This window comes from Tympanuchus pallidicinctus, unplaced genomic scaffold, assembly GCF_026119805.1.
Source record: "Tympanuchus pallidicinctus isolate F22 unplaced genomic scaffold, pur_lepc_1.0 scaffold3, whole genome shotgun sequence".
NCBI classification, from domain to species: Eukaryota; Metazoa; Chordata; class Aves; order Galliformes; family Phasianidae; genus Tympanuchus; species Tympanuchus pallidicinctus.
In genome coordinates, this window is record NW_026294747.1 from 43668483 (window position 1) to 43682431 (window position 13949).

General features: G+C 40.7%; 1 protein-coding gene across 1 annotated transcript in view; it reads right to left on the bottom strand.

Annotated features, from left to right (window-relative positions):
- Positions 1–1266: 1266 nt before the first annotated feature.
- The window catches only part of FBLN5 (fibulin 5), a 46547-nt gene continuing 33864 nt past the window's right edge, over positions 1267–13949 (bottom strand). Inside the window, exons 8-11 of the mRNA XM_052694044.1 lie at positions 12085–12207; positions 11421–11547; positions 8616–8811; positions 1267–6708 (exon numbers count right to left, since the gene is read on the bottom strand). Coding sequence (XP_052550004.1) covers positions 6547–6708; positions 8616–8811; positions 11421–11547; positions 12085–12207 — 608 coding nt within the window. The 3' untranslated portion in view covers positions 1267–6546. The remainder of the gene's footprint in view (positions 6709–8615; positions 8812–11420; positions 11548–12084; positions 12208–13949) is intronic.

The window sequence follows — 13949 nt, forward strand, 5'->3', positions numbered from 1 at the left end:
GAAAGTGCAGCAATGACAGTAGAACAGCAAGACCTCAGGCTGCAGCAAATGAGGATTTGCTCAAACACAGGAGTAGAGAAATGTAAGAAAAGAAGCTGCCTACCTTCAGAAGGCCTCAGGTAGGCAGGGATCTCAATGAAATAGCCTTGCTTCCACCACCAACCCTTAAATGAAGTCTGGGAAAGGGTGGAGCCAGGATCCACCCCTTCTGGTCACTCAGCTGCACTGCATGCACCTGAGCTCCCCTGGGTTGGCTCTGTCTTCCCACCAGGTGCTCAATCACTAGTTCAGGCCATGACTCAGCATTTCTCCTACAACTATACTATATACCATAATTAGTAAATCTCTGTTTGGCATCATTAAAAAGAAGTCAATGAAGATCTCTCTCCTCCAACAGAGCGTGACAGAACACTGTGATTCTGAGAACTAGTCTCTATGAATTTTGTGTCTCATTCACTGACCTGGGTGCAGACTAGAGCTAGCAAGTCTTTCTGGTTGCTGCAGGGGTCCCTGGATCTCTGCAGAGCAACTGCATTTCTTTAGGAAGGAGATAGTATTTCTGTCCCCGTTTCCCTATCTGGGTGACATCAGATGTCAAAGTACAAAGAAATGTTTTTAAATGATGAACTAGATTCACGTTTTCTTGGGGATATTGATTCAAATAACAAATCAGTGTAATCTTGGCAGGCCTTCTACCTCCCTGTTTGTGTATCATCTACAAAATGAGTTCATTGGCTGAAATAATTATTAGGAACAATGGTTTCTGCAGCATACTGGAGAACCCTAGTACTGGACTTTTCAACTGTGTTTGTATTATACATAGGCAGACAGGAGAAACACCCACCACCATGTGTTTTGAGGATTTTGTCAAAACTAACCTTTGTAGCTATGGTTTCACATGTCAAATGCAGAACACTTGTGGCAATTTTATGATGAACAATCTCCAGACCAATGTTCCAGTCTTGAAAAACACATGTGCATACAGAGTCTTGAGGAAGTCAGCATGATCCCTCACGGATTACAGAGATAACTGTAGGAACAAGTTCCACGAAGGTGTGAGCTGCGACTCTGTGAAGGCTTTAATGGAGTTTGATAGTTCAAAAATGTGTCAAGTGCCTGAGTTGGCCTTTGAACACCAGGGGCAAGAAATCATTCATGGAAAGACATCAGTGAATGGCCTGAAATATCAGAGAAAATCCTGAAGTAGCAAGAGCTGTCTCGGAAAATATTGAAGTACCCAAAGATATTTCCCACAGAGAAAGAGAGTGCAGTCATACTACTGTTTATTTACTGGAAACAATCTTTCAAGTCTACTGTCAAAATAATACATATCTGTTTACATATATACCACTGACACTGAGATTCAAGACTTAAAATAAAACTGAGCTAAATCCAGACCTGATGTTGGAGTAGCAATTGCTGACTTCAGCACAGTCACGATCACATTGTCCTATAACTGGGACAATTAATGTTTGGAAACTGAGAGAACCTCATCTGAAGTGTGAAGAGTTTAAAGATGTATCCCACAAGCATGTCCTTATATATATTCTTAAAAACCTTTGTGATTCTCAAGACCGTATGACACAGACCCAATTTCAGGAAATATGACTCATCAGGACTTAAGAGAGCTTCCGATACCTTCAAAATTGTGGAGTGGCTATTTTTTTCTCAAATCCTTTTTGTGAAACGAGGTTCTGACAGCAGGCTGGGCAACTCTTTCAACTATCCACTTTGCTGAAAGGTTGCCTAATGATATTGTGGAGAGAAGGGTGCAAAAGCAGCAAATGGGCCAGCTGCATTTCCAGCAAAGCATGAAGAACTTGCTGGGAGAAGAGCAAATGGGCAGGGAAATAAACAGTCTGTCTTGGCTGTGAGACAAGTAACAGAGGTCAGTTAGAACATAAAAGAGACACAAAGCCTACAACTCATATCCAAAAAAGCAGAATGAAAAATGTTGGGTAATGCTACAGAAAACGTGGAGCTCCCTCAGCATGCATTTGCAGTGCATGACCATAATGAGATCACTTGTCCAGGACAAATACACAAAGGAGACTGGAGAACCAGTAGGGAATTGAAAGATATTGAATATTTGTGGAGATTTTGGTTGCTGAAGTGTTTTCTAAGGATTCCTTTGCTACTCATTATTTGCTTACCAGTGTGAAAGCGTATCTGTCTTGTGTGATTTCATGGATATTATTTGAGTTACACAGGGATCAGTTTGGCCAATGGAAACTACTACAGGGATCTCAGAGGTCTGAACAAATCTACAGTTCGTGAGGTTTCCACTTCTAATTGCAGACTTAGACACATCAGATGCACCCTACAGTGAGACAGGTGAGGAAAAGGACGCCTGCAGGATCTGAGACAGCCCCACACAAGTACCTCTGCACCATTGCACTCTCTATTACACAAACTTTTGAGCACAGGTTGCCTGTCTGGGCAGACTTTCTAAAGAAATCTCATTGTAACTATCAGCTTCAGTTTTCATGCTTGGCACATGCTTTTGGGTTGAGCTAGTCAGAAATGTTTCGAAGACATAAAGCAAGAGAATGTGATAAGTTTAAGTCACTTGTAAACGCTCGTTTCAGAGGAGGATACACAATTTGCTTGTATTGTGTCATTTTATAACTCTTTAGCTTCCAAATGCAAAGCCACATTGCTATAGTTTTAGTTTCCATAAATTTTCCTTTGTATACAAATACATCACAGTGCTTTATATACACACACGGAAGATCCTTGGTATACTTATTATCTTTCCATTGAATAGCAGCAGTCATGCAAATTAACACCAGCTGAGGGTTTTTCCATCCAGATTTATTTCAACAGTGGTACCTTTCAGGCTTAAATAATGTTAGGGCATACTTTTATTTCTTTTTTATTTTTGAAACACCTTTGCACTATGAAATTTTCATTAGGTTCTAAAACAGCTACAGAAAAGATCCAGTAGCAAACTCTGAGAATGAGCCAGACTGGATCACTTGAGTGACCACAAAATGTATCGATTCTGCTTGTTCTAGGTAGAGAGAAGTGAATGCATGTGTTGTGATAACTTAAAGTCATGTTTCTGAGATAATGAAAGCTGACTCTTATAGGGGATGAGACAAGATAAAGAAAATATGGGCACAGGCTCCCCACTTGAAAAGGAGAAAGTTGTTGTTTCTGCATGAACAGCACAGTACTTTGGTGATGATAGATGTGCAGCCGCTCATAGCTCAGCTATTCCCACCAAAGCTATTGCAGTCAGAAAAGCACAAGTTGAAAAGTGATTCTGTGGGATCCAGCAAACTCTTAAGTGAAATAACATTTTGTTGTCTGTGTTAAAAAAAACAATCCACTTCCCTAAAAATATTTCCAAGATGAATATATCAGGTAAGACCCATCCAGCTCTACAACACTAGATCCTGTAAAACTCTGACGTGCATATTCCTTTTTTTTTTTCTTTATTTGGCATGAATTGCTGTAATACACGAGCCTGTAACAATCTATTGGAAACAGACCTTTGAATAGGAAATGGCGAGTTTAGATGTTACAAACTGCGAGTAAGTTATTATTTTGAGATTGGCATATATTTTGGCAAATAAAGTTGGCTGGCGTGATAGTGAGTGATGAAAGATGTTATGGCGATTGAGAAGTGGCTGAATTCCTTTGTTTCCAGACTTTATGCTTTTTTTTTTAAGGCACAAAATGTTTACATAGAAAGTGTAATATTGTTTTATGAATATTTGTTGCTAAAACCAGGCGTTCGAGCCTTACCCTTTTAACAAACTGTTTAGTAATGGAATTCCTCTGTTATTTTTTTAATATTTCTTAATTAGGGTTAAATCAGGTTGGTATGTGGGAACCATGGGAGAACAGCCCAGAAGTGAGGAACTGTCTGATATCTTACAGAGTGCACTTCCTCTCCAGGAGGTGATGTGACAGCAGGAGGAGAGATGACTCCACTGGGCATGAAGAAGTGATAACATGGAGGCACAAAGAGGGTGAGGAAGGGCTTTTATGTTCTGGAAGAACTTAAAACAGTGAGTTTCATTTACAGTACTGCCTGCTCCATATCTGTGTGTTGGGCTACCAGAGCCTTCTTTCCTATGTCTGCATTCCATAACCTGGGACCCATGAGTTATAAACTAAGCGGTGGTTATAAACTAGCATTCCTCCTTGATCATTTCTATTTTCCCCTTCAAGTCTGGCATCCAGTGAGCCTCAATACACTCAGAAAGCACATTCCTGATACTTCTCTGTCCCTGCGGGGTTCCTCTATATTTGTACCCTTCAGTTGGCTATTCACAAAACTCATTGGCTTCCTGCCCTCTGCTTAGCCCCCTAAAGCCTGGAGTCAATCTTGAGCTGGTCTGTTTTTATAGTGAAAGACAGCCTGCATGCAGAGCTCTGAGCCACGGGAACCTGGTGTGGTGCAGCATCAATGAGAAAACTTTATTAAGAAGTGGAAGCTGCTGAAGCACACTCAACTCAGCTTTTAGCTGTTGTAAACCATTGCATCAGGACTTTCTCAAGCTAAGTACCAGTAAAAAGAGCAGTCACTTCTACAACTAGCGAAAAAACAACCCCAGACTAACTTGTAGAGCTTATCGAGAGCAAGAGTCAGCTGACGCAAAAGTGTCACACAGGCTGAGTTGTGATAACTTTTCTGAGTCTGTGTTCTCCCATCTAATACTTGCCTTTAATGAAGCCCTCCATATAAGAATGAAGACCTACTCTGCTCCACTCTATTCATGCTATAATCTTCATAAACTCCTTTCCCAAGTAGCATTAAACAATCCCAATCCTCAAAAGGACTCAGCAAAGTTTATGTTTTGTGCTAGCAATGCTCAAGAGCAAATAAGACAATAAGGAAAAAGTCAGGGGGAAATAGCAAGTACTTACTTCAGAGAAATGTAGAACAAAGCATATGAAGCCTCATCCTTAGTAAATAAAACACTGAACTGCCAGTGACTTTAACAACATGAGGATAATACCTCCAAACTATACAATTAATTTTATTTTCAAACACCTAAATATATATATATATTTAGTCTAGCACTGTGAGGCTTCATCTGGAATACTTTTCACAGTTTTGGGCAATGCACTTTGAGAAAGATGTGAACCAACTGGAGAGAATCCAGATGAGAGCAATAGGAATGATCAAAGGTCCAGAAAATGTGATGTATGAGGAAAGACCAAAAGAATTGGGTTTGTTTAGACTACAGAGGAACAGTCTGAGGGGAGACGTGACAACAGTCTTCAGACATGTTAAAGACTGTTGCAAAGGGGAAGATAAACTGTTCTCTATTTCTACTGGAAGTGTGCTAAAAAGCAATAGACTTACATTACAACAGGGGAGACTCAGATTAGACTTTAGGAAAAACTTTCTATTGATTACAGCAGTTATACCTGAGAAGACATTACCTATGGAAACTGTGGGATCCTGTCATTTGGGGTCTGGGTACTGGCATAGGTGGGTCTGCTTTGTGTCAAAGGCATGAATGACATCACTATTCCAACTCCTTTTCAGATTGTTTTCCCTAATTTTAGGAATGTAGGAGAGAGATTCTGTGCAAACAGAATAGTTATTATTTCTTTTCCTGAAGGAATTTGGACATATCTGAACTGAGTGGTTGTTGAACAAGAGGTTACTTGCAGCCTTAGCTGTAAAGTTAGTATTGCTAACTTACAACCATTACAAACTGTTTGCAACTATTACACTGAAAAACAGTGAAAAGTTCTGATTCTCACCTGCTCTTAAGTCCTTGGACACCATTCTGGCAGTGGAGACCTGTGTCAAAGAGCCTGGCTGTAACTAAGCATAATGCTCTAATCAGTGTAAAACATGCCATCCAGTGATGGATTTCTATGAGCTCTGTTATACAGAACGATTTAATACAGGAAGGAACCCAAAGATGTGACATGTTAGAAAGTAGAAGATTACATAGTACAAGTATTTTGGAATGAATTTACAATGAATTTTAAGTACAAAACAGAATCAAAGAAAAGCAGGTGAAAGTAAGACAAATGCAGAGTGAATTGAAACAAAGTGCTTCACTGGTAATTTCAAAGTTAATTGTAAATGTAAATTAGCACTTCTGAGATCCCTTGTTTCAATAGGTGTCTTTTTTTGTTTGTTTGCTTGGTTTTCACTTGTTTGTCAGCTTTCCATTTATAATGAAAAAAATATGCAAGATTGCAAAAGCCAGCTTTTTCTGCAGTTTCTTTGGTGCTTTTTGCTAAGCAGCCTTGGAGCTACAAAGGTTCACAGTCTTTGAAACATAGACTCATACCCTAGAAATGTTTACAGTGGAAAAAAGAGTCCTTAAAATATATGACCACATAGAGAATCATACGGGATCTGCTGCCGATACACCTTCAGAGGTCTGCATCCTGGTGGGGGTGTGCATGAAGAGGCCTCCCTCCTCAGACAGGCATCTGTCACTGGGTCTGTGGAAATACTGACTTGGTTTTGAGCTGCTATACGTACTGGCTTCTGAGGAGAGAGTTCTGCAGAAGAGGAACCGTGTCTTTTGTTTTAATGTTTACAGGGCACCAACACAAGGTTTAGAATGAGTACTGTGATACAAATATCCTCAGCCGGATGACGGAGCTTCCTCTGAAGTTGATGACGGTGTTGACAGTGATCATTTCCAAGTCCAACTGAACAGTGCGGGGCCCTTTCACAGGACGGGTCATCACCAGCGTAGCACTGATCGGTCCTGTTTGCTGTGCACAGAACAAGAGGAAGCAGGTGAGATTTTCAGAAACAGTTTTGAAAACTGTCATCTCAGGTGAGACCACATGATGTGCATGGGCTTTCAGCTCATGTCAGTGTTTGGCCCCATCTCACTCTTTTGTGTGATCCATTGACTTCTACACTTTTTTAAAGCCTTTGAGAGCCCTGCACATCAAGGAAGCTATTGTGCAAAGAAATTTTCTATCATCTGAATAGAAAAAGATGAAAACGCGGATTTAGAGCATGCACAAAAGATGTCACTTGTTTCTTGAGGGGGTCATATATTATTTAGTTTGATGTAAAAACCACTATTACTTTGAAGCAGCAAACTCCAGGAAGGGGTTATGTTACTGGAGCTTCAAGAACAGATGTTCCTACATGAATGGAACCAGGGCTTGCTGTATAATTGCATATGTTAACATTGCAAAACCTCACCCTCTGAAGAGAGCTTTAAATATGCGAAGGCATGTTAGAACATTTGTCTTGTAGTAAGTGGAAGCAGAGCTTTGAAATGTCTGTTTGGAACAGCGGATTATGAATATTTAAAAAACAGTTTCTGAGGTTAAAAATAAATGCAGTTTGTTTCCCAGCAATTGCTGATGTACATAAAGTGTGACCTGTTTTGCTATGGAAAGGAGTGTTTACACTACCTCTCATAAGTCAGGCCCAATAAGTGATGAGGAATAGCTGCCTGGTGAGCCAGCAGCATCCTGAGCACTGTGCATCCCGTGCCCTCAGCTCTGCCCACTCCTGCTGGGTGCAGAGCAAGGGACAGGCACCACCTGCTGGCTATACACCCGCATGGGAATGTGCTGCCAGGGAAGGAAAAGGGCAGCTTGTGCCAGCAGAGTACTTTAGGTGACAAATGGATGGTTATGCGATAAATGAATTCAAGGAGAAAGCAGACTTGAGCAATGGTGCTCATCAATGCAGACTCAGCAACCGCCAGTTTGACCCAGGCTAGAGAAAATGGTCAGTGGGATCAGAAATGACTTTACAACAGGGAAGAGCTCATGGGATGTCCATAATCACTCCCGGACCAGTTATCATGTCAGAATTTTGGATAAGTTTCTTTTTTTTTTTGGATGCTATTTAACATTAAAAGGCTGTCAAGAAGAACTTGTTTTTGAGGATCTATTGAAATCTGTCACGCTACCATTTTCTGTGAGGCGCAGGAGCCATCGGTAGCTGCTGAACACCATTTATTGTGAATATCAAAGCCAGGTTTTGACTGGGGTTAAAAATAAACACACTGAACATCATCGTCTTTGGTGGTTGTGCCTCACCCTGTGCAGGTGATTCCCATTGCCTCTGTGTTAGAGGTGGTGAAGATGACAGGAGAACAAGGATGAGTTCTGAGGAAAATTTGAATTAAAATAAGCATTTCTGTTTTCCCCAACAATGCCTACTGACAATGTGTGTTTTCAGTGAAAATAAACATAAACACTACACAACAAAAAACCACCAGCAGCAAACAAACACATAAAAGAAAGAACTTAAAGTCAGTTCTTAGGATAAAGAATTTCTTTCTAGTTTTCAGATATTATTTTTTTTCAGTTACCAAGGGAGAGTATGAAAAAACAAGTGAACAGTGTTGACTCTCTAATTGACAAATACCGGTAGTCCATAAAATTTTAAGAGGTTTTGGCACAACACTTTATCCTGGACACAGGAAACAGCTGCTCTTTGACAGGGCTACAACCATGGACTTTTGTGAATCTGATGGCTCATAAAATGAGAGCATTTGCTTTGAGTAAGTTACTTAAAAGCAACTGCAGCTCCCACAAACCAGTTTGTTGCTCTGCAAGTCTGAGTGTAAAAATAGTTCTAAAGTCAGGAAGAAATGCAGCTACAAAGAAGATACTCCACGTTTTTTCCCAGCCAGTGCAAGACTTACCCGCATGTAGAATTCCCTGCCCTCATTCCCTGATTTGATTTGGAAGATGTAATAGGCTCCAGGGTATCGAGTTGTTGCTTGCATCTGAAAGATGTCAGAAGGCACTGAACGCCCAGACAGAACATCCATGACTCTGTACAGGATGGTGAATGGTTGATCTCTGCAGCCGGGGTTTTCAGCTGGACACATACAGCGGCTAACAGAGAGATAGGATTGTCATCAGTGGTTACAAATCCCTGCCACACTTCATTCTTAACATGCTAATACAGCTGCAAATAATCAGTCGATCAACCAATGAATCAAGTTGCCAACCAGCTAAAATAATCAATTTCACTTGTAATGAATTTTTTCTCTGATAGTGTTCTCTGCACTGCTACTCCAGTTTGCCTTCATCCCTGCTTTCTTTTTCTTGTCTTCCAGCTTTTGCCAAAATATCTTGGCAGTACCTATGTCGTTAGGTCACTTAGATATCAATACTTTCTTTGGTGTAGAATGCCTTGTGTTTGTTTGTTCTGATAGTAATTTATACTAGTAATTATTGGATAATTTCAATAACAGCATGACGTAAATACTGTATCACTTTTTAATAAAAACAAATAGTGAGATTTCCTGGATTGAAACCAAAGGTCACAGATCAATCACAAAGCTCTGAAGAAGAGCAGAATAGCAAGTCAAGCATATGACATTTCTACCAACAGCCTCCAATCATCTGCAATGTCAGGAAACTCTTGAAACAAAGATGTCTTCCGTGTATTTGCCTTCCTGCAATGTATTTCTTACCCACTGTCATGTTCAATTTCCCCTTACACATCCACGACACCTTGTGGCCAATAGCTCCACAGCCCCCGCCTGCATGCCCACTTTCCTCTCCGCACTGCTCCTTATTGACTTTGATCCTCTCAGCTCTTGAAAGCAGGCTCAATTCCTGCTCATCCTCCATCTGCAGCTCGTGGCTTCATATTTGACTTTCTCCAAGGCTGGAGAATCCTAACCTTGATGCTTCTCATAAGGAAGCTGTTCCCTGCTTTTGATGCTCCTTGTCACCCTTCATAAATTTTTGTCCAGTCATATCATACTGCTCCTGTAAGGAGGTGATGACACTGGTGATCATCTTGAAGATATAGGAACACAGCTGCACATGCTTTAAGGATATTCTGCACTTCAATTTCAGTTTGTTCTTCTGACCGCTACTCAGTACTACGGGTCATGGAGCCATGAGGAACAATCCTCAAACCTAACTTGGGAGGGATTATGATCAGGTCATCACTATTTATTTTATTTCACCTGAAAATTGGGGTTGTTTTTATACTTTACATTCATCTACACTGAATTTGAATTTAGCACAATTAGAGGCTCCTTCTGAAATTCTCCTCTTATCTTTCAACCTCTTATTTATCTGTGCCAGGTATTTCTTACTTATGGCTGCTTAATTTCCATAGAAGCATGAAGTGTAGGGTTCTTTTCAGAAACCTTTGGAAACCTAAGCAGACCACATCAACCCATGTCCCTTAGCCACAAGCTGCTAATTTCTTCAGACAGCTTCGATAAAATGCAGGATATCCCTTTATAAAAGCCATGTTGGGGAATTTACTGGATGGAAAATAAGGCTTTTTTGTCTATTTTTTTTTTTTCTATAACCTCCATCATTGACACCAGCTTCAGACAGTTCCTCTGGCAAATTCTCCATAAAAAGGTTCCTGGCATTATGAACAGCCCATTCCTTCCACAGAGAACACAGACGCAATGAATTTGCTTGGCTTCTATACTGACCACTTCCAGACATATGCCACAAATTAAATGCAGTCACATCTAGATAGAGCCAAAGCCACCAAATACAAAGCTTGGAGAATCAAGAACTTTGGTGCAAGCTGATTTGTAAGTACCCCACAGTTGGACTCTGAAGAATTTAGACATTTAGATACAAAGGCTTTAGACATTTCAAGATCTAGTTTAAGATTTCACCACTTCTGAAGGTACATAGCCCCAGAATTGACAGAACAGAACTTGTCCACTCTTCAGCTGCCCTAGTTCAGAAAGCAATGTAAAAACACAAATGCATTGTCGTGGGAAGCAGTGAATTCTTCATCTCTTGCTTTTCTGTAAAATACATATGCTACCAAGTAATCTTAAGAAATTGGATTTAGCACAAACATGGATGAAATTCTGTGACTTGCACCATATAGAGATCTAGCTGTGGCTGAAACATTCTAAGCTCCAGGCAAGTATATACAAAAATGTAAAAGAACTGAGCACTATTTAGAAATGTGGGCTCCACCACCCTCTCCTGCAAAATACATTTGCTCAGAGGATTCTGAGTTTAGACACTAACAGTGCTAATTTCAGACTGCGCAAATCAATCTGCGGACTGCTGTTTTTCCGCACATCTAACCTTTGAGCAGTAGGAAACTACTTGTGTTCTGCTATAATGAGCATCTAATGTTTTTAAAGCACTTCCTGGACATGAGCTAGTTAGTGTTTACAGGAAATACTCACATTAACAAACAGCATTTAAGCATATGTGAAGTCAGTAACATAATTGAAGTGTCTTTATTACATTACAAACCTTGCTGTTTCCTCTACTCACTGATAAGTGTTTTTCCAGTCTAACTTCCCACACATCTGAGTATCATATCATATCCCACCTGGTGACCTGGTAAGGAATTGCAATTTATTATTTGTATAAAGCTTTCTAACAGTAAACTCTCCAGACACATTTCATGGCTGTGTTGCAAAAAGCAGCTTATTATTATAAAGACATGCTTTACACAGTTAGAATTTGCTTTTGTGGCTGTGGGTATTACTCACTTCTCATTAATCTGGATATAAGGTTCCTCGCATCTTACTGGGTCTAAACATTTATATTCTCCTGGGATATTGAAACACGTTTGCTGTAGAGTGCAGGTGAAGTTCCTAATTTCACATTCATTGATATCTAAAACACAACAAAACAAGAGAAAAGCTAAAATAGAGGCGTATGCTTAAGACACAGCTATTACTGTCCAATGTCCACTGTATGGCATTGACCAAAAATTCACTCTTGCACCATGAGAAGTAGCTTTTGATAACTGGTACCCTTCTAAGACTAGTTTTTACCCCACTCATTTCTCCCTGTTGGAGTGCTCCCCTATGCAAAATGCTGCAGCAGTGAAAAAGAAACTGCTGCTCAAGCTCTCTGACCTTAGAGAAAGTGAAAACTAAAAAGAGACACGCAGCAGAGGGGAGAGCATTTGAGGGCTTCACTGTGTAGCTGTTTCTTAATCAGTAAAGCCTTCCTCAGACCATTGCACCAATGACCTCAGTGGGGCTGTTCATGTGATGACATTCTCACCAGAACCACATAATTGGCCCCTATGAGTATGTCACTATGCAATGCCAAGACTAAGAAATGGAGTCCTTGAAAACCCCTTTCCAGACACTGGCCTTGTTTTCTAGTCCCTCTGGGTTTTAATCAGTGCTGGAATGCTCTTACCTTGGCAGCTTCTGCTATCATCAAGCAGATTATAGCCCGAAGGACAGACACAGTAGTAAGAACCAGGCCCATTCACACATTCGTGCTGGCAGAGGAACTCTGAGAAGCTGCATTCATCCATGTCTGCAGTGGTAAAACAAAGTTTAGAACCTTTGGCTTCACAGTTAAAAGCTTAGTCCCACAAGCAGGTGGCCATCCAGGCGTGCCTATCATCCCAGCTAGAGGTTGGCATCCTCCAACTACCTAGAGCTCTGAGGCAGCCTGGCAAAATGCTGGTAAACAAGATCTTGGCTAAACTAAACCAGAGCTGCTGCTCAACAAGATGCACAACTCTGATTTATTTTTCTTTTTGAATACCTGTCACCAGTTGGCCATATTTTTAGTTCTGTTTTACATCAGAGATAGAGGTGCTCCAACTACAAAGCTGCAACTGTAATTTGTAAGGAGAGACTTGATGGTATTTTTCTTTTCCTTTTTTTTTTTTTTTTTTTATCTGGAGAGCATATTTCCCTTTCTCAGAGCCATATGGGTCCCAGTAGAAATCCTGTAGCCAGCCCCAGCCCTGGCTGTTTTATGTAACCTAGCCTCTAGCCAGTTACTTGTAACGCGTTCTTGCAAGACTTCACATCTCATCCCAGCTTGGGTCAGGCTTACTGGAAGGTCCAGTGATCTCCCAGATACCAAGGAAGCTAAGCAGTCTGTCCAATCTCTGATTAAAAGCAGTGTATGATCTCTTTTCCCCCTTTACTCATGAACTGACCAGAAATCATATGCCGTGGAACCGTGTTCAAATGAGAAAGATGAAGATCAGAGCTGCAATGGAGGCATGGCTGACTGAGAGGAAAACACATACAAAGGCGCTAGAATGAGGGAGGCTGCTGTTAATCATTTCCTTCTTTTTCTGTGCAGGGGAAGAGAGAAACAAAGACCAGAGTCCCAGCCAGGAACTCCCAAGTTCGAATTCCCAGCTCTAACATTGACTCTCCCAAGCAAATCACTTTCACTCTTCAGACTGAATTTCCCTTTCTTTTCAATTGGATTCGGTCCATTTATCCACTTCTGGTGTTTTGTACAGATGTATTGGAGAGTGTTTGAAGTCCAAAGATGCTAAAATAGCTTTATGTCTACAACCACATAATCAAAAGAGATTAAGGGAACTCTACACCTGCACACTTCTGTTGTTGTGTCACCTGCTTCAGCAAGTTCTCCGAAAAAATCACCTTCCTGACAAAACGTGGACCAGAGGCTACCTCCATAAAGAGACTGAGATATTGCCCAGCCCTCTAGGCCTCCTAGCCAAGCCTTCCAGCACCATCAGATTCATAGAACCTGTGCTCAGCTGCTGTCAAATGCTGGAGATAAAGGCAGAAAGGCCATATGTTTTTACTTATGAGTGACCCAGGGCAGACACCTTTGCCATTTCTAAATCCTTCTGCGGTGCTGTCAACTATTCTCACTGGGACTGTTTCCTTAGTGAGCCCTAGTGATATCTAGCAATTCCTTGTGAGGTGAAGGAAGCTCATCCAGAGGAATATGACATGCTTGTGACAAGTGTTTTCTGGTATAGAAGGGTCAAAGGAAGGTTTGTACCTTCCCTCAGAACAAGGAGATGTGCATGAAAGAATAGCTTTGGGAACTCTGACACACATACTGCATATCACTCTCTGTTTCTCTCTCAGAAACAGCATGTTACATCTGTTTACTGTAAATTAAAAAACAAGTATTTTCCAGTGTTTTTTCTTCCAAAAAATATTGGCTGGATTCTCTAATTTTATCAAGCTGTGGGAACATTAAGCACAGAAATACATTTCATCTTCAATTAAAATAAAGCAATAAAATCAAAACAAAAACAAGAGAGGAAAAGG